Here is a 20952-nt window from a genome sequence, read left to right as displayed (position 1 = left end):
GCGTCTGGATTCAGCCTTCCCTTTTAGCATAATGTGAAGGGAGACCAAAAAAAAAGAGCCTCACCAACTGTTTATGTTTACACCGAGGGAGGAGGAAGGGGAAAGAAATCCCTTCAATCAAAAAAAAGTCTCGCTTCCTCTTTTAAAACACTTTAAACTCTCGACTGCGTCAGGTAATAAGTTCATTTTGCTGTACTTCAGGGAGAGCCAATAAATAAATAACGGTGCGTCTGTTTCCTCGTTCACATGCACTTTTACATTTTTCCCCCTTTGAAGCAACTAAAGTGGAGTTTGAAATACGGGAGGCGTTAAAAATTAAACAAAAAGAAGAAAGGAAAGGAGTGTTCTGTTGTCTAATTCGCCCTGGGGGTCGGTGCAAGAACAGAGAGAAAGAGAGAGTGGGGGGAGGGAGGGATCTGACTGAGCAGATAAAGACCTGGGAGGGAGCGGCAGCAACATAACGGTCCAGGGCCATGAACCGCTAGGCGACGGAGCAGAGGGAGAGAGAGAGAGAGGCCAGGGAGCAGGAGCAGGTAATGATCCCACACCGACAGCACCAACAACTGCTCGCCTCCCAACTTTCACCGCACTTTCCTCATAACCCCAATCCCTCCCCGACACAAAAAAAACACTACCGCCACCAAACTCCCAACTAATGATCATCATTAAACTGGGACGGATCCTGTGTGTGTCGAGTTCCCGATTTTAAATCCGTCTCTCGCACAACCGAGTTTCTCCGAGTTAAGTTTTTCTTTTGTTTCTTTCTTTTTTATATATATATACACACACACACAAATATATATATCCAGCTTCTCTCTCTCTCACTCGTCTTATTTTACCAACACACTTTCTCTCCCACCGACCCCCTCCCTACCTAATTCCAGCTTCCACAAAAGTATAGGGTGAGAAGAGTGGGGGGGGGGATTATGAGAATTCCCCCTTGTCCAGCCTTTTCTTTCCTCTCTCTCTCTGTCCGGACACCACTTTTTCCCCCCTATGCCAAGCTCACCGTTTTTCCTCCTCGGGTTTGCCTGCTTTCTGCGCTTACACCTGGGGCCATCCGCCATGATCCGCTCCCTCTCTCGTTTCATTGATAAGCGCTGTCAAATTCCAGGACGCGTGCAACCAACCACCCCCAGCCCTCTTTGCGACACTTCATTTTTTTTTGCGACACACCTACCTTTCCGCCGCCCCCTTTTTTGCTCCTCGCGCCGCGCACCTCCCCCTGCCCTCCCCTCCCCCTGCCCTCCCCCCCTTCTCTCCCCCTCCCCCCTTCTCTCCCCCTCCCCAAGCGGCAGCAGCACCTCCGCGCGAGCGGCCGGCGCTTACTATGGGAACGGCAGGTTGCCCTGGAGATGGCCCCTTCCCCACCCCCCCCCCAACGCTTCTCTCACTCTCTCTGTCTCTCTCTCTCTCTCTGTAGCCCCCCCCCACCTCTGGTCCTGTCAATCATCTCCTCCTCCTCCTCCCGCTCTCTCTTTGAAACATTTGGCTTTGCGGCACAATTTGAATGCGGCGCGGGAAATTTAAAAAAAACTCAGTAGCCAAGGTATGAAGTATAAGGATGAGAAAGAGAGAAATTGTATGCCATCAGCGCCACCCTGGCAGAAATGCTATCATTCCTGTATCTGAATATAGAGAGTGAGAAATATCCAGGCACAGACATACAGATAAATATTTAATTAGGTGCACACATCTACAGATGGATATTTATTTTATTTATTAGTGTCATAAGTAGGCTTACATTAACCCTGCAATGAAGTTAGGGGATTTTCACAGTTTAAAGTTTATTAGTATCACAAGTAGGCTTACATTAACACTGCAATGAAGTTGGTATTTTCATCGTTTAAATTTTATGTATTACTCTCACAAGTAGACTTACATTAACACTGCAATGAAGTTAAGGGATTTTCACAGTTTATTTATTAGGGTAGACTTAACATTCAGTGAAGTTAGGAGATTTTCAGAGTTCAAAGTTTATTTATTAGGGTCACAAGTAGGCTTACATCAACACTGCAATGAAGTTACCGTGAAAATCCCATATGTGACTAATTTAAAATCGAAGTCGATTTGAGCTGTCAGTTTTTAACAATTAGCATCTTAAATGATCAGAGACCCTGGTTTGGAAACTGATCTCTTCCAAGTAAGGGGGATACTGTGTGATTCTAAACATTGTTTTTCAGAACAATCATTTATTTTGGGGTACAAATCGTAGCGCGTTGTTTTTGTTACATCATTTCGTTTGCTCACAAGTGAAATATCTACTTTGAAAGTCAACAAGCGGTTACTAATATTTGACAAAATGAAAAGCTGGTTTAAGAAATACATGACCGCACATTAATTTATTAATCATGAATAAAATAATTTCTCATTGTGCACCAAGCTACTTTTTCTAAGAATCACTCTTGGGTAGGAGGTAATGCTAACATCTTACGCGTTTCTAAGGGATGAGGACATGAATGAAGTAAATGATCGGAACGATAGTCCATAAATAATTCTGTTTATGTTTTAGTAAATGTGAATGACTATTCTAGGTAAAGGTAGGCCAATTTCAACAGTCTCATGGGAACATTGGATTTAGGAGCAGGAATAAGCCATTCGGCCCTTCGAGCCTGGTACATCTGATCCACTTTCTCGTCTGCCCCCATCAAAAATCTATCTGAACTTAGTCTTGGATGAATTCAATGACCCGGCCACTTCTACTAACGCAGCCGGAATCAGTCTTTTACAAATCAGTAATCTACTTCCGAACAATGTGAAAGTGGTGAAACTGGTGTTTTATGGTGTCTCGTTGTGTCCGTGTTACAGGTCAACTTCATGAAAGGCTTTATTACTTACTGTCAAACAAGGTAAAAGGCGAAATAAAAACAAATTACTGCGGATCTGAAACAAAAAAAAGAAACTTGGAAAATCTCAGCAGGTCCGACAGCATCTGTGAAGAGAGGAGAGCCAACGTTTCGAGTCTGGATGACTCTTAGTCAGAGCTGAAGGTAATTGGAAATTAGGATGAGGTAAGATAAAAAGAAACTTGTATGAAGCACAAATTGTCAGAATCTACAAAAAAAGTTACTGCCAGCTCACAGGTCCACCAAAACAATACATTTTTTGAAAGTATTAACTGGAATATACAATTATTTTTATCTGAAAGTACTTCAAGGTATGAAATATTTGTGATCCAAATGTACGAAATCTTCATTTGTAATATTCAGAATCAAAAACCTGATAACAATCTTTGCCCAAAAAAGGTTAAAATACATTGATCCACATAGCAAAGAGTGGGGGTTAGTTTATATAATGTTCTTTAGTCATGTCATGTTTTTGCCTGCAATGACATACCATCCACACTGTAATAATTATTGTACCCACAACATTTCTCTTTGATCAAGGTTATACTTTATGAAAAACAAAATTACTTGTCAATCCCAGGTTGTTCTCGTTAGCGTATTAATTTTGTTCAAAAGGCCCATTTACTTAATTGATTCCATTTTTCATATTCATTCTTTTCGTTCCTGCACTGACACACACACACACACTAATAAGCATAAATTTCTGGGACTAAAACCGAACTAAGACTGAAACTATGATTGAATTTCATTGCATTGGCGTGGCTGCAGCATTTAAACTGTGCAATGAACGGGAGGAGGAAAGACGACGAGTCTTGTTCTATCTTCATTCCGCATTTCCCGCATTCGCACCGACCCACAATACTAATAGACTTCTGCTATAGCGGCTGGCAGGTGAATTCCGATTGCAATAGGTAGCGGGCTGCAGTGTGCTGCGCTGAGCTCCTTTTCCCCAATCTGCATTCAGAGCCAGTTCACAGGGGCGAGGGGGGCAGCTAGGAAGCCCAACCGCGCTTTCACTGACTACAAGAATCTCTTGGGTCACAGAAATGAGCTTTGGAAATCCCTCTTGCCGAGAGGCACGGCCCGTTTCGCACCAAGTCACCCACTTGGTGAGAAAGCTGCCCCCTCGGTGCCAGATCCCATGTAAATGAGTGGATCAGCTCGTCAAATCCCAGTCTACACAGCACAAGGGCAGTGCTACCGGCTTGCCCAATTTAAAATGGCCGTTAAAACTCTGGCATGTTCTGTCCCATTGGGAAGATTTTCCTTAAAGCAAGCACGAAAGAGAATTCAGCCTCGTGTGTGTGTGTGAGTTGCCTTATCATGTCCTCGGGGCCAGTCAAAGTGCTTCCGCGACCAATGAGTTGCTTTTGAAGTGTAATTAGCACTGCTATGTAAACAATTGTGGCAGCAAGGTGCACGAAGGAGCACCATGAGATTAACGAGCACGGTTTTGTTCTGGTCCGGGGCTGCACTTTCGGCTTCATCTTTTGCAGTTGCATTTGAAGCGAGGCAGAACAGTATCTCTCTGCGTGGTACAGAGTCAACCAAACTCAACTTTTATACTTCTGCCTCGTTCCAGACGCCCACGGGAGACGCGAGCAATTTAAATAAATTTGCAGTACACAAACCTGGAGACTGCTGCATTATTTTAACGCTTGCATCATCTTTCTCACTGACAGCAAGCAGCATGGCAGAACCGCCCAATCTCACCCCGCATTACCGGGATCACCCCCAAACTACAGGGAGTCCTTGAAATCCCTTCTTTCGCTCTTGTAGTCTTGCCTTCTTTCGGTAGCAGGGCCTCCCGCAGCAGCTGGCGATGGTGGGGGCGAGCACCAGGCAAGGGAAACTGGTTGGCCTTTATGCTGCCAATCATATGATCCCAGGAGACATGACCCACCTGGACCTCTACATGGCTGATCCATTCCGAAGCCTAGATCCCATTGAAAATGCCAGTGTGGCTGAGAAGGTCACCTCGACGGAAGATCAAATAACATCCCCCCAACCCTCACCATTTTTCCCGATCATTACTGAACAAAGAAAGTGCTGCCACCCATATGGACATGCTGGCTACCATAGCTCAACTGAACCTGCTGATAACCCAAACGCTCAGCGAACAGTTACCATGCAATAAAGTTTATTTATTTACATTCACACTGCGATGAAGTTACTGTGAAAATCCCCTAGTCACCGCACTCTGGTGCCTGGTTGGGTACACTGAGGGAGAATTTAGTAAGGCCAATGGACCTAACCTGCACATCTTTGGATTGTGGGAGGAAACCGGAGCACCCAGAGGAAACCCATGCAGACACAGGGAGAATGTGCAAACTCCACACAGTGACCCAAGCCAGGAATCGAACCCGGGTCCCTGGTGCTGTGAGGCAGCAGTGCTAAGCGCTGTGTCACCCTAATATGTATAGTTGCCTGGATTGCAACTCTCAGGCAGAGAAGTGTGTAGCCAGTCCCATGGCAACAGATAGTGAGGGTGAACACTAACTTGAGGAACTGGTCAGCCCCTGTGGGACCAGGACAAAGTCAGGACTTTTGAGTGATGGCGTGGCAGGAGCCTAAGTGTAGGTTGAAACCCCTGAGGGGGTTGTAAGAGGGGAGGTGAGACCCCCCCTCAGTACCCCTGAGTCTGAGAAGTATCATAGAGAGAGCAGGGTGCAAGACTGCAACCAGGAGCTGGGCAGCAGGACAAGCCTGAACATGTGAAACAAGGAATCTTTTTTAACCTCAGTGCAGTCTCTGTGCTTAAACCTCACATTACATTCCATTATTGCTACTGTTCCTGATTCCATTATTTTCCTTTTCTTTCTATACATCCTATAAAAACTGCAATTATTAGCGCTCAATCATGCCGAGCTTGTAATCAGATCTCAGCAATAACTGTTACATCCTACCATTTAACCTGATTGCTTTCAACCCAGCTCTATGCCTTATAATATCTGTATTCATGCGTAAAACTGTTATTTGGGTAACTGTCTTCTGCCAATTTGCTTCGCAGGGATTTTTCTTCAATTTTTGACTTACAGTGTGGATTCCAGTGTACCCAAAAAGGCGCCAGAGTGTGGCAACTACAGGCTTTTCACAGTAACTTCACTGCAGTGTTAATGTAAGACTACTTGTGACGAATAACCTTTAACTTTTGCCTCCTCCCTACAAACTGCTATAAATCCACTTGGAGTGTTTCTCTCCACAGATCCTGCTTGACCTGCTCAGTATTTCCAGTATATTTTGTTTTAATTTCAGATTTCCAGCTTCTGCGGTATTTTGCTTTCATTTATTATATATTATAAATGTTTTCCCATTACCCTTTCACCCTTTTCACAAAAACTTAGATGCATCTCTGGTTTAGGTGAAAGCCTTTGGTACAGCTTTCCTTGGCCTCAAAAGTGATCTGAGTGCCCCAAGCATCTAAACTCTATCCTCTACCCAGCATCTTTGCAACTACACTTTGCTATTTTACTATTTCTCTTCCTGTCTAGTTTAATGTGTCACTAGAGGTAATCCAAAGATTACTATCTTAGAGGTTCTACATAGGAACATACGTACAAATACATAAATTCGGAGCAGGAGTAGGCCATTTGGCCCCTCAAGCCTGTTCCATCATTTGAAAAGATCATGGCTGATCTGATTGACACCTTAACTCTACTTTCCTGTCTGCTCCCATATCCTTTGACTCCCATGTCAATCAAGAATCTACTTAAATAAAAGCAAATTACTGCAGAAGCTGGAACTGAATCTACCCAACTCAGGATTAAAAATATTTAATGACCCTATCTCCACTGGTCTCTGGGGAATAGAATTCCAAAGACTAACAACCTCAGAGAGAAAACATTCTCTTCATCTTTGTTTTAAAGTTTAATGTCTTAAATATCTTATTTTTAAACCATGTCCCCTAGTTCTAGACTATCCCACAAGGAGAACCATTCTTTTTGCATCTGCCCAATTAAGTCTCCTTGGGATCTTATGTTTCAATAAAATCACTTCTCATTCTTCTAAGTTGTAATAGATGCAGGCCATATGCAAATTGTGCAAATTTTCTATGTAAGATAACCCCCTCATCCCAGGAATAATTTGATGGAACAATCTCTGAACTGTTTCTAACATAGTTATGACCTTTCTTAAATAAGGAGAACAAAACTGTGTACAGTACTCTAGATGTAGTCTCACTAAATCTACATTAAGAAGTCTCACAACACCAGGTTAAAGTCCAACAGGTTTATTTGGTATCATAAGCTTTTGGAGTGCTGCTCCTGACCCTTCATTGATCCCTGTTGCACCCCACTAGTTACAACTTGCCAATCTGAAAATTACTAATTTAATCCTTCTCTCTACTTCCTGTTACTAACCAATCTACTATGCTAACATGTTACCCTTTACACCATGAGCTCTTACTTTATGTAGTAAGCTTTGATGTGGCACCTTATCAAATGTCCTTTGCAAATCCAAATACAACACATCTACAAATTCCTTTTTATCCATGTTACTTGTTATTTCCTGAAGGAATTCCAATGAGTTAGTTAAACATGATTTTCCTTTTGCAAAAGTGTGTGCCTCTATCTAATTGCATTAAGATTTTCTAAGTGCCCTGCTATACAATCTAACATATTCCCTGTGACAAATGTCAGATTAACCAGCCCTGCTTTTTAATCTTCCTCCTTCCTTGAATAGAGGAGGACATTTGCCGTTTTCCGATCTAATGGGATCTTTCTGTGTTCCATTTCATGAGTTACAAATATAGCCTACTTGCCCTCTCATCACAGAATTCTTTCTATACACTTTGCAATGTCCTGAAGCCTTGAACTTGGGAAGCATCATATCATTTGATACGTGTGTTCACATAAACAACACCAATATCAAGCCCCCTGACTATAGAATTCTTCACATTCACCAGCTTGTCTTTTCTTGATACCTGTACTGTTACCCCAATGGGTAATCTCTTTCTATTCAGTGTGTACTAATTGCTCATTGTTTACAATCTTCTGGCACCCTTTTTTCTCCATATCACCAGGATTTTTAAAATGTGTAGCTATGAGATAAAACCAGCTCCATGGATGATCCCTTTCTACCAGTACCTGTTGCTTCTTACCCTGTCTGCCAATGGTCATCCAGTCTTAGAAACCTGTATTGTGATTAGGCTCTGGAGCATTTGATTTCCAAATGTAGTAATCAGTTGACTCTTAAGCCATGAAACCCTTGTACAGTTTGTATGCATTTACCTCAGCGTTGAAATGTCATTGACCAAATGAGAGATGATCTTACCGAAATGTATAAAATTCTCAAAGGACCTGATATGGTGAATGCTGAAATATTCCCTGTTGTGGGAGAGACTAGAGCTAGGGAACCCCATTCAAAAATAAGGGGTCTCCCATTAAAGGTGGAGATAAGGTGAATTTCTTGTTCTGAAGGTCATGAGTGTGTGGAATTCCCTTCACCAGAGAATGTGGAGGCACGGTCATTAAATATTTTTCAGACAGAGGTAGAAAAATTCTTGACAAACAAGGGACCCAAAGGCTATCGGCGATAGGCATCAACGTGGAGTTGGGGCCACAATTAGACCAGCCATGATCTTATCAAATGGTTGAGCATTCTGAAATAAATGGCGGAGGTGATAGTGGATGCCTTGGTGGTTATTTTCCAGACGTCGCTGGATTCTGAGGAAGTGCCGGAAGATTGGAAAGTGGCTAATGTTACGCCGTTGTTTAAGAAGGGTGCCAGGCAAAAGGCAGGGAATTATAGACCGGTTAGTTTAACGTCTGTTGTAGGTAAAATGTTAGAATCCGTCATCAAGGAGGAAATAGCGAGGCATCTTGAGGGGAATTGCTTGATAGAGCAGACGCAGCACGTTTTCGCTAAGGGGAAGTCGTGTCTGACAAACTTATTGGAGTTCTATGAGGATGTGTCTTGGGTGGTGGATAGAGGAGAGCCGGTGGATGTGGTCTTTCTTGATTTTCAGAAGGCGTTTGACAAGGTACCTCACAAGATGTTATTGCAGAAGATAAGGGGGCATGGGGTTGGGGGTAGGGTGTTAGCGTGGATAGAGGATTGGTTGTCAAATAGGAGGCAGAGAGTGGGGGTTAATGGGTGCTATTCGGATTGGCGGTTGGTGACTAGTGGAGTGCCCCAGGGGTCGGTGCTGGGGCCTCAGCTATTTACCATTTATATAGATGATCTGGAGGAGGGAACCGAGTGTATGGTGTCGAAATTTGCTGATGACACCAAGATTGGTGGAACGGCAAATTGCGTGGAGGGTGTGGAGAGTCTGCAGAAGGATCTAGATAGGCTGGGCGAATGGGCCAGGAAATGGCAAATGGAATTTAATGTTGGCAAGTGTGAGGTGGTCCACTTTGGTAGGAATAATGGTAGGAAGGACTATTACTTACAGGGCGAAAAACTGCAGCAGGCGACGGTGCAGAGGGACCTCGGGGTCCTTGTGCATGAGTCGCAAAAACCCAGCTTGCAGGTGCAGCAGGTGGTCAGGAAGGCTAATGGGATGCTGGCCTTCATAGCGAGGGGGATTGAATATAAAAGCAGGGAGGTCTTGCTGCAGCTGTATAGGGCATTGGTGAGGCCGCAGCTGGAGTACTGTGTGCAGTTTTGGTCGCCGCACTCACGCAAGGATATTTTGGCCTTGGAGGGAGTGCAGAGGAGGTTTACTAGGCTGATGCCGGAGTTGAGGGGGTTGAGCTATGAGGAGAGGCTGAATAAACTAGGCTTGTACTCGTTAGAGTTTAGAAGAATGAGGGGAGATCTCATTGAGACGTATAAGATGATGAATGGGATGGATAGGATAGAGGTGGGGAGGCTCTTCCCGCTCAGAAAGGACAGTAGGACTAGGGGGCACAGTCTCAAGATAAAGGGGGGGCGGTTTAGAACGGAGTTGAGGAAGAACTTCTTCACTCAAAGGGTGGTGAATCTCTGGAATTCTCTGCCCGTTGAGGTGGTGGAGGCTGCCTCGCTAAATATTTTTAAGACGTGGGTTGATGGGTTTTTGATAAGCGAGGGGATTAAGGGTTATGGGGAGAGGGCGGGAATGTGGAACTGAGACACGACAGATCAGCCATGATCTTACTGAATGGCGGGGCAGGCTCGAAAGGCTGGATGGCCTACTCCTGCTCCTATTTCTTATGTTCTTATGTTCATACTCGAGGGCCAAATGGTCTACTCCTGCTCCAAAGTCATACATTCCTATCTACTCAAAACATTAACTTTGAGTCTCTTGCCTGAATGCTGACTGACCTATTGAGTGTTTCAAGCAAGTTTTATTCTTATTTTGGATTTGCAGCACTTGCAGTATTTTACTTTTTTAACTTTCCAGGGGCCATCCCATATTGCAGTTCCCAGGTGAACGATATGTTTTTCTGTTAAGCAGGCATCTGATAAAGGAAATAGCTGAAGCCAGTCTGTCAGGTTTAGTCACAAAACCTTGTATGACATAAGCACAGACTACTTTTTGTTTTCACACAGTTTCCCCCACACATGTCAAAACTGATTTTATTTATGTGCTCTAACCATTCCCCAATAGTATCAGCTGCTCTAAATCACACTGTCACAGCATATGCAGCAATAACTTGATATGCTCTCCTTGCAGGTCTACAGTGGCACAGTGGTTAGCACTGTTACCTTACAGCACCAGGGACCTTGGTTCGATTCCCAGCTTGGGTCACTGTCTGTGTGAAGTCTGCACATTCTCCTTGTGTCTGCGTGGGTTTCCTTCAGGTGCTTCGGTTTCCTCCCATGGTTCAAAAGACATGCTGGTTAAGTTTTGATTTCATTTATTATTGTCACATGTATTAACGTACAGTGAAAAGTATTGTTTCTTGTGCGCTATACAGACAAAACATACTGTTTATAGAGAAGGAAACAAGACAGTACAGAATGTAATGTTAAAGTCATGGCTAGGCTGTAGAAAAAGATCAACTCAATGCAAGGTGAGTCCATTCAGAAGTCTGACAGCAGCAGGAAATAAACTGTTCTTGAGTTGGTTGTTATGTGACCTCAGACATTTGTATCTTTTTCCCGAAGGAAGAAGGTGGAAGAGAGAATGGCCAGGGTGCGTGGGATCCTTAATAATGCTGGCTGCTTTGCCGAGGCATCGGGAAGCGTAGACGGAGTCAATGAATGGAAGGCTGGTTTGCGTGATGGGTTGGGCTACGTTCACAACTTTTTGTAGTTTCTTGCAGTCCTGGGCAGAGCAGGAACCATACCAAGCTGTGATACAATCAGAAAGAATGCTTTCTATGGTGCATCTGTAAATGTTAGTGAGAGTTGTAGCAGGCATGCCAAATTTCCTCAGTTTCCTGAGAAAGTAGAGGCATTGATGGGTTTTCTTAACTATCGCGTCAGCACAGGGGGACCAAGACAGGTTGTGGTGATCTGGACACATAGTGCATTGACCATATTAAATTCTCCCTTACTGTACCCAAACAGGTGCTCCTGAGTGTGGCGACTAGGGGATTTTCACCATACAACCAGAATTGTATACATTACCTCAGGTGTGGACATACCACTTTCTTGTACAGACATGGCAAGGATATGCAAGCATTAGCGATGCTGCAGTAAAAGGAAAATAGACGGATTTCTAGTTTAAGGCCTCTGAGCTAAGAAGAAGAACCTGTGATTATTAACTCTGGGTTAAAGAAGTGGCACAATGACACAGTGGGTCACACTGCTGTCTCACAGCGCCAGGGACCCAGGTTCGTTTCCTGGTTTGGGTCACTGTCTGTGCGGAGTCTGCATGTTCTCCTTATGTCTGTGTGGGTTTCCTCCAGGTGCTCCAGTTTCCTCTTACAGTCCGAAAGATGAGTTGGTTAGGTGTATCGGCCATGCTAAATTGTCCCTCAGTGTACCCAAACAGGTGCCAGAGTGTGGCAACTAGGGGATTTTCACAGTTACTTCATTGCAGTGTTGATGTAAGCCTACTTTTGACGAATAAATAAAACTTATTTTAAGTCCTAGGTGAATGAAGATATTATTCAAATATTCAAGATTTTTAAGGGATTGTATAAATAGACTTCTGACTTGTTTGAGAAATTAGTGAATTCTAAAATCAGAGCAGCTGTGCTCAAGCTTAAAAGAAAGAATTTGCACAGTTTAGATTTAGCTACTTTGAACACGGTGGTAAGTGTGTGGATTGTCTGGGGAAGCAGAAAGCATGGAAAATGAATGGGAGAATTGGACAGGTATTTGAGAGGATGGATGACTTCGAGGTATTGATTTTTCAACTGGCTTGTAGATTCCTATACTTGCTGTGTAATTAATTAAATTGCTGGTCTCTGTTTCTTCACACTGAACAAAGTATTTTTGTCTGGGTACCAATTGTAACGACCCATGTGAGCATTAGGTAATAGATTCTTCAACTCCTTCCAAAAAAAGCTGACAAACACAGTCATGAATGTAGAACACAGTGTTTTTAATAATAATCTGCCACAATGGTACAATCAGCTTCTGTATTTTGCCTTCATTCAATTCTGTCTTTCTTTCTCTATCTCTCCCTCCTTCCCTCACAGAACTTCATTAGTTTTGTCTTATGTCCACAAGATGCAATAGAAATTCACTCAACCAATTAGCATCCCAACTGTGTATTCACAATCATTAGAAAAGTGTTGGAAAATGTTATCAACAGTGTTATCAAGCAGCATTTACTCACCAATAACCTGCTCACCAATGCTCAAAATCCTGGAACTCACTCGCAGTGATATAGCAGCACCTTCATTCCACAGACAGCAGCAATTGGATTACTGCATTGTCACTGGATCAGTAAACTGGAGACTCAATGACCTTGGGACCCAGATTCGAATCCCACCAAGGCAGATAGTGCAATTTAAGTTCAATAAAATAAATCTGGATTTAAAAGTCTAGTGGTGACCGTGAAACAATTGTCAATCATTGTAAAAACCCACCTGGTTCACTAATGTCCCTTAGGGAAGGAAATCTGCCACCATTATTCAATCTGCTCTACACGTGGCTCCAGATTTTATGGGGAGAGGGTGGGAAAGTGGAACTGAGCCACGACAGATCAGCCATGATCTTATTGAATGGCGGGGCAGGCTCGAAGGGCTAGATGGCCTACTCCTGCTCCTATTTCTTATGTTCTTATGTTCTTAAATGTGATTGACTCTTAAATGCCCTCTAAAATGAAGGGCAATTAGGGATTGGCAATAAATGCTGGCCCAGCCAGTGACACCTACATCCTGTGAATGAATTTTTAAAGAAGTAAAGGAAAGCAACAAATTATACTGTATGAAAAGATACTGCTGATTGGTTGACAAGTGGACTCTAGTAGAGGGATTGCCATAGAGAATGCACCAGTTGAAGGTAACTGGGAGTTAACTGCCAAGCATTGTTTAAAATTTGAAACAGGCAGCTTGACTCTGGTCAAAGCATTGCCCTGAAGAATCAACTAAGAATGGCTGCACTTACTTTGTTTAACTGAAATGGCACAATGTGTGTATATATTTTTTTCTGCCTGCAAAGGACAGGGCCCTGTGTATAAATATATGTAATTCTGTGAGCCCAAATGACAATCATAAATTGGTTGTCAGCGTAATTCTTAGCACATTGAAGATTATTTAGCAAATGTTGTCCAATTATTGGAAACTTTTTTGATATGTTTATTGAAGATTTTCCTAGATTTTACTTAGCAAATAAACACAGATACAGATCCACACTGTGCTCATGTGTACATTCCAATGCGACTGGGCTCGGGCTCTCTGTGGCCAGGGAACAAGCCCCTCGTACCCCAGTACCCACCCCCCGCCGAGTCCTGTCTAATTGCACTGGGAATGGTGGTAATAATATAAAAATAAAAAGGCAGAGGGATGCTGGAGAACCAACTGAGCGCCCAAACAGCCCAAGCTATAAACTAACGAGTGGAGAAAAGAAAGAGAGAGAGAGACAGTGAAGGAGAGAGAAGAAAGTAAGTAATGGGGAAAAGAGAAAGAAAAGATATTGTGTTGACGCCCATGTCTTGACAGGATGAATGGTCGCACTCAGGTATAGAGGGCCGAGGTGCATCCATCAATCAGGGGTGGGGTTCTGCAGGAGCACCCAGGGTCCTGTGGCCATCGGATATCTACTTACCCGGCTCCAACTCCAAAGTCCCAACATGCGCTATAAATGATTGCCGGGTGTTATAGAACCTATCAGTGGACCCATTTAGCATGCACCTCATCTTCTCCAGCTTAAGGATATCTACCATCTCCTTCACCCACCATGAGCACGTTGGGGTGCACCTGATTTCCACCTAAACAGGATTAATCATCTTCCCAAGGGTTTAGTGAGGATATTGTGTATTGAGTATTGCAAGCACGGGCTGGTTGGATAAGGTCTGTAGTTTGCCCATTGTGAACAGTGGAAGGGATTTGCTGCTTGATACAATCTGCCAGTCTTAGGGACTTATGGCCTACATACCTCGTGTCACACTGGCACTGAAATTTTTATACCATATTACTTATTTATGTGATAGGCAAAATGGCTTTTTGGCTTGACGGTAGCATGCTGCTTGTGGCAAACACCACTTGGGTTGCTACTGCATAATAGCAACGTGAAACAGCTCGCCTCCCCTATTGCTCAAATCCATTTTGGATTTTTGTCCGATTGCCAAGCAATCAGCACTCTCTTCTCATACAGTATACATTTGTTGGTTTCCCTTGCATTATATTCTTATCCTGATGAATGTAAGATAAAAAACTTCAACAAAATGTCTTTTTTCAGTAAAATTATCATACTAACATATATTAATAATATTATGTTATCCTGTACTGTAACTCATAGCAAGTAATACAAAAAGCATGAGCCAAACTTCAGTTCACTCTGTGCCGATACATAACTTGTACTATGAAAGATAAAAATTGCTGAATTATTCCTGATTCAAATAGTTAGCTGCTGCTTCCTCTGCATGAGGGTTAGGGTTAGGAGGACAGTCTCGGAAAAGGATTTGGAGAGGGTGGAGACACAAGGTGACAGCTGACAATGGCACATGTAAATGTCGGGGTTGTTCGTTATTGTAAATTGTCAATGATTGATCATGAAATAACATATCAATTATTCAATAGTTTTTATTTCACCATATGAATTATGATGTTTCTTTAATTTGGTCTAAAATAATTTGTAAAAGAAAACTGAACTCTGCTGCAAAGCTACCGCTATTATTTATTTATGATGCTTACCAATGCATCTGAACCTTAACCTCAGGTAAGTTGTTACTAACTAGACAGTGATGGAAAAGATGAGCAGGCATCTGATGGCAGAACCCTGGTGTATTTCAGTATCTGCTGGCAGAATATTGCTTCCCAGACACGGGGAAATGGCTGCAGCCTCTGAGAAGTGCTGAGATTAATTAATATTTTTATTTCACATTTTCCACAGTCATAACATATTGACTTACTGTTGTTTAAATAATCACTTCATCATTTATGTAAAGGTTATTTGTTACTCTGGCAAACAGATCCCCATACATTAATTTTGTCATGTTTTAAAGTATTTGAATCACCTATTTGGAGTAGAGGCATCATACTGTCAGTGCCACTCAGCTGATGATGGGGGAGGGTCCAATCTTCAGAGCTAATGGAATTCTGGCTTATTTATATCAGCTTTTGGGCAAACTATCCTCCGATAAATGGGTTCACAAACCAGCAGAGCAATTAATGCATTCTCCCAGCTACAGGTTCATGACAAAAGAAATGAGAAGTTATATGAAAGAAGTGATAGGATGATAAAAGCAAAGAGAAATAAAAACATTTTTGGAGTTTCATGTTTCGTATTTAATATATTTAACACTTCAGTGTTTGGAAATAGTTGATCTTCTGTGGTGTTACTAATGGACAAAATTGAAAAAAAAGTCAAACTCTCTTCATGTAATTATATTTCTACAAAACTATGAATTAGCAGCAAGTGTAGGCCTTTCTCCTCTCCAGCCTGTCCTGCCATTTGATAAGATCATAGCTGGTCCAACTCCAGACCTTTTGATTCCCTTGTTAGGGAGAGGTGATGGCAGAGTGATAATGTTACTGGACTAGCAATCCAGAGACCCAGGCTAATGCTCTGGGGATGTGCAATCAAATCACACCAAGGCAGATGGTGAAATTTAAATTCAATTAATAAATCTGGAATTTAAAAAAATGAATTAACCTGACCATGAAACCATTGTCCTAAAAGCCCACTAGGTTCATTACTAATGTCCATTAGGTAATGAAATATGCAGTCCTTACCTATTCTGGCCTACGTATGATTCCACAGCAATGAGGTTGATTGTTAACTACACTCTATTTTGACTTAGCAAACCACTCAGTTCTATCAATCAGCCACAAAGTCTCAAAAATAGAATGAAACTGGACAGACCACAAAGCATCAACCTAGGCACTAGAAATGACATTGACACATCCAGCCCTGTCAACCCTGCAAAATCCCCCTTACTAACATCTAGGATCTTGTACCAAATTTGGGAGAGCTGCCCCACAGACTTGTCAAGCTGCAGCCTGACATAATCATATTCAAAAAAATCATAACTTACATACAATGTCTCAGATACTGCCTCCACCATCCCTGGATGGGAAAGACCCAGCATAGGTGGCACTGCACAGTTGTATATAGTCAGGATGAAGTAGCCCTTGGAGTCCTCAATATTGACTCTGGACCTCAGGAAGTCTCATGGCATCAAGTGAAACAAGGACAAGGAAACCTCCTTCTGATTACCACCTACCACACCACCTACCCCTGCCCTCATCTGATGAATTAGAATTTCTCCATGTTGGACACCAACTGGAAGAAGCATTGAAGGTGACGAGTGCACAGAATATACCCTGGTTAAGGAACTTCAATGCCCATCAATCAAAGTAGCTTCGGAGCATCAGTACTTGCTGGGCTGACAGAGTTCCCAAGGATACAGCTGCTAGACTGGTTCAGCAGGTGGTGAGGGAGCCAACGAGGGGAAAACCTATTTGATATTGTCCTCACCAATTTACCAGTCATACATGCATCTGTCTGTGGTGGTATTGATAGGAATGAGCACCACACAGTCACTGTGGAGACAAAATCCCACCTCCACATTGAGGATACTCTCCATTGTGTTTTGTGGCACTACCACCTTGCTAAATGGGCTAAGAACATAAGAACATAAGAAATAGGAGTAGGAGTAGGCCAACTAGCCCTTCGAGCCTGCCCCGCCATTCAATAAGATCATGGCTGATCTGTCGTGGCTCAGTTCCACATTCCCGCCCTCTCCCCATAACCCTTAATCCCCTCTCTCATCAAAAACCCATCAACCCGCGTCTTAACAATATTTAGCGAGGCAGCCTCCACCACTTCAATGGGCAGAGAATTCCAGAGATTCACCACCCTTTGAGTGAAGAAGTTCCTCCTCAACTCTGTTCTAAACCGCCCCCCCTTTATCTTGAGGCGATGCCCCCTAGTCCTACTATCCTTTCTGAGCGGGAAGAGTCTCTCCACCTCTATCCTATCCATCCCATTCATCATCTTATACGTCTCAATGAGATCTCCCCTCATTCTTCTAAACTCTAACGAGTACAAGCCTAATCTATTCAGCCTCTCCTCATAGCTCAACCCCCTCAACTCCGGCATCAGCCTAGTAAACCTCCTCTGCACTCCCTCCAAGGCTAAAATATCCTTGCGTAAGTACGGCGCCCAAAACTGCACACAGTACTCCAGCTGCGGCCTCACCAATGCCCTATACAGCCGCAGCAAGACCTCCCTACTTTTATATTCAATCCCCCTCGCGATGAAGGCCAGCATCCCATTCGCCTTCCTGACCACCTGCTGCACCTGCAAGCTGGGTTTTTGCGACTCATGCACAAGGACCCCGAGGTCCCTCTGCACTGTCGCCTGCTGCAGTTTTTCTCCACGTAAGTAATAATCCTTCCTACCATTATTCCTACCAAAGTGGACCACCTCGCACTTGCCAACATTAAATTCCATTTGCCATTTCCTGGCCCATTCGCCCAGCCTATCTAGATCCTTCTGTAGACTCTCCCCACCCTCCGCACAATTTGCCTTTCCACCAATTTTGGTGTCATCAGCAAATTTCGACACCCTACACTCGGTTCCCTCCTCCAGATCATCTATATAAATGGTAAATAGCTGAGGCCCCAGCACCGACCCCTGGGGCACTCCACTAGTCACCATCCGCCAATCCGAATAGCACCCATTGACCCCCACTCTCTGCCTCCTATTTGACAACCAATCCTCTATCCACGCTAACACCCTACCCCCAACTCCATGCTCCCTGACCTTCTGTAATAACCTCTTGTGAGGTACCTTGTCAAACGCCTTCTGAAAATCCAGAAAGACCACATCCACCGGCTCTCCTCTATCCACCGCCCTAGACACATCCTCATAGAACTCCAGTAAATTTGTCAGACACGACTTCCCTTTAAGGAAACCGTGCTGCGTCTGCTCTATCAAGCAGTTCCCCTCAAGATGCCTCGCTATTTCCTCCTTGATGACGGATTCTAACATCTTACCTACAACAGACGTTAAACTAACAGGCCTATAATTCCCCGCCTTTTGCCTGGCACCCTTCTTAAACAACGGCGTAACATTAGCCGTTTTCCAATCTTCCGGCACTTCCCCGGAATCCAGCGACGTCTGGAAAATAACCACCAAGGCATCCACTATCACCTCCGCCATTTCTTTCAGGACCCTCGGATGCATTCCATCCGGTCCTGGGGACTTGTCCACAATCAGTCCCTCCAGTCTGCCAAGCACCACCTCTCTAGTAACAGTAATGTCATCGAGACCCTCCAGTCCTACCACCTTTCCATCTCTAACATCCGGCAAATTATTCACATCCTCCTCCGTGAGGACTGAAACAAAAAAGTTATTCAAGACCTCCGCCATATCCCCATCCCCTACCACTAAGTCCCCCTTCTCATCCTCTAAGGGACTAACGTTCACCCTAGCCAGCCCCTTCCTTTTTATATATTTATAAAAACTCTTGCTATCCTTTTTTATATTAAGCGCTAGCCCAGCTTCATAGTTTCTCCTACCCTTCTACATTCTGAACAGATCAGACTGGCATTCATTAGGCACTGTGGCCCATCAACAGCAGCAGAACTGTACCCAACCACACTGTGTAACCTCATGGTCCAGCATATCCCCCACTCTACCATTACTACCAGAGAATCAAACCTGATTCAATGAAGAATGCAGGAATACCAGGCAAACCAAAAAAATTAGGTGTCCACCTGGTGAATTACAGCGCAGGATTATTTGCATGCAAAACAGCATAAGTAACATACAATTGATTGAGTTGAGCAATCCGACAATCAATGGATCGATTGAAGCTCTGTGCAGTCTTGCCATATCCAGTCATGAATGGCGGTGAACAATTAAACACACTTGAGGAGGAGGCTCCACAAATATCCCACCCTCAATGATGAAGGGGAGCAGTACATCAATGCAAAAGGGAAGGCTGAGGCAGTTGCTACTATCTACAACTGGCAATGCTGAGTAAATGATTAATCTCTGTCTCCTCTTGCGATAACCAGCAGCACAGATGCCAGCCTTTAGTCAATTCAATCCACTCCAAGTGATGCCAAGAAATGGCTGAAGACACTGGATACTGCAAAAGCTATGGGCCCTGACAGTATTCTGACAATAGTACTGAAGACTTGCACTACAGAAGTAGCTGCTCCCTTAGCCAAGTTGTTCTCGTACAGCTACAACACAAGTGGAAAATTACCCAGTTACGTCCTGTCCAAAATAGCAGACAAATACAACCTGGCCAATTACCACTCCATCTGTTTGCAACCAATCAGTAAATTGATGGAAGGCTTCATCAACAGTGCTGTCAAACAGTAATTACTGAGAAATAATTTGCTCACTGGTGCTCAGTCTGGGTTCTGCCAGGACCATACAGCTTCTGACCTCATTACATTCTTGGTTCAAACATGGACTAAAGAGCTGAGCACAAGAGGTGAGGTAAGACTGACTGCCCCTGACATCAAGCTGAGTATGCATCAAAGAGCCCTAGCAAAACTGGCATCAATGGGAATCACGTGGAAAACTCCAGTGGCTGGAGTCATATCTAGCACCAAGTCTGTGATTGTTGGAGTTCAATCACCTCAGTCCCAGCATATCACTGCAGGATTTCTTCAGTATAGTGTCCTCAGCCCAATCACCTTCAGCTGCTTCTACAATGATCTTCCCTCCACTTGAAGTTTAGAAGAGGGGATGTTCTCTGATTACACAATGTTCAGCACCATTCGCAACTTCTCAGATACACCAGCACTCTGTATACATAGGCAGCAAGACCTGGACAGCATTCAGGCCGGAGTTGATAAGTGGAGAGTTACGTTCACACCACACAAGTGTGAGGTAATGACGATTGGCAATAAGAATCTAACTGTTTCCTCTTGACATTCAATGGCATTATCACAATTGAAACCCCCAGTATCAAGATTTGGGGGTTTAATTGACAAGTAGCTGAACTATACCAGATATAATGGGCCAAATGGCCTCCTTCTGTGCTGTAACAATTCTGTGATATAAATACTGTGGCTGTAAGAACAGGACAGAGGCTAAGAATCCTTTGCTGTGTAACTTGCCTCCTGATTTCCCAAAGCCAGTCCACCATCTATAAGACACAAATCAAGACTGTGATGGAATACTCTTCACTTGCCTGGATGGGTGCAGTTCCAACAATACTCAAGAAGCTCGACACCCGCCAGGACAAATCAGCCCACTTGATTGGCACCACATCCACAAACATTCACTCCACCATCCATGCATAATGGCTGCTGTGTGTACAATCTACAATACCCACTATCATGACTCTCAAAGGCTTCTTTCAAACACTCGATCTCCACCACCTAGAAGGACAAGGGCAGCAGATGTATGGGAACACCACCACCTGTAAGTTCCCCCCAAGCCGCACACCATCCTGACTTGGAACTGTATTACCCTCCCTCTATTTGCTGGGTCAAAATCCTGAAACTCACTTCCTAACAGTACTGTGTGTGTACCTACACCACAGGGACTGCAGTGATTCAAGAAGGCTGTACACCATCAACTTCTCAACACCAGTTAGGAATGGGAAATAAATGCTTGCCTAGGGGCGGCGCAGTAGCACAGTGGTTAG

General features: G+C 43.7%; 1 protein-coding gene across 1 annotated transcript in view; it reads right to left on the bottom strand.

The window, feature by feature from the left end:
• zeb1b (zinc finger E-box binding homeobox 1b) overlaps positions 1-1091 on the bottom strand; it is a 155875-nt gene extending 154784 nt beyond the window's left edge. Inside the window, exon 1 of the mRNA XM_080212014.1 lies at positions 1010-1091. Within this exon, the coding sequence (XP_080068140.1) occupies positions 1010-1091 (82 nt within the window). The remainder of the gene's footprint in view (positions 1-1009) is intronic.
• Positions 1092-20952: the final 19861 nt, after the last annotated feature.

Source organism: Carcharhinus amblyrhynchos, chromosome 2 (assembly GCF_965287045.1).
Source record: "Carcharhinus amblyrhynchos chromosome 2, sCarAmb.v2.hapA, whole genome shotgun sequence".
Lineage (NCBI taxonomy): Eukaryota > Metazoa > Chordata > Chondrichthyes > Carcharhiniformes > Carcharhinidae > Carcharhinus > Carcharhinus amblyrhynchos.
This window is presented reverse-complemented; position numbering and strand designations above follow the sequence as displayed.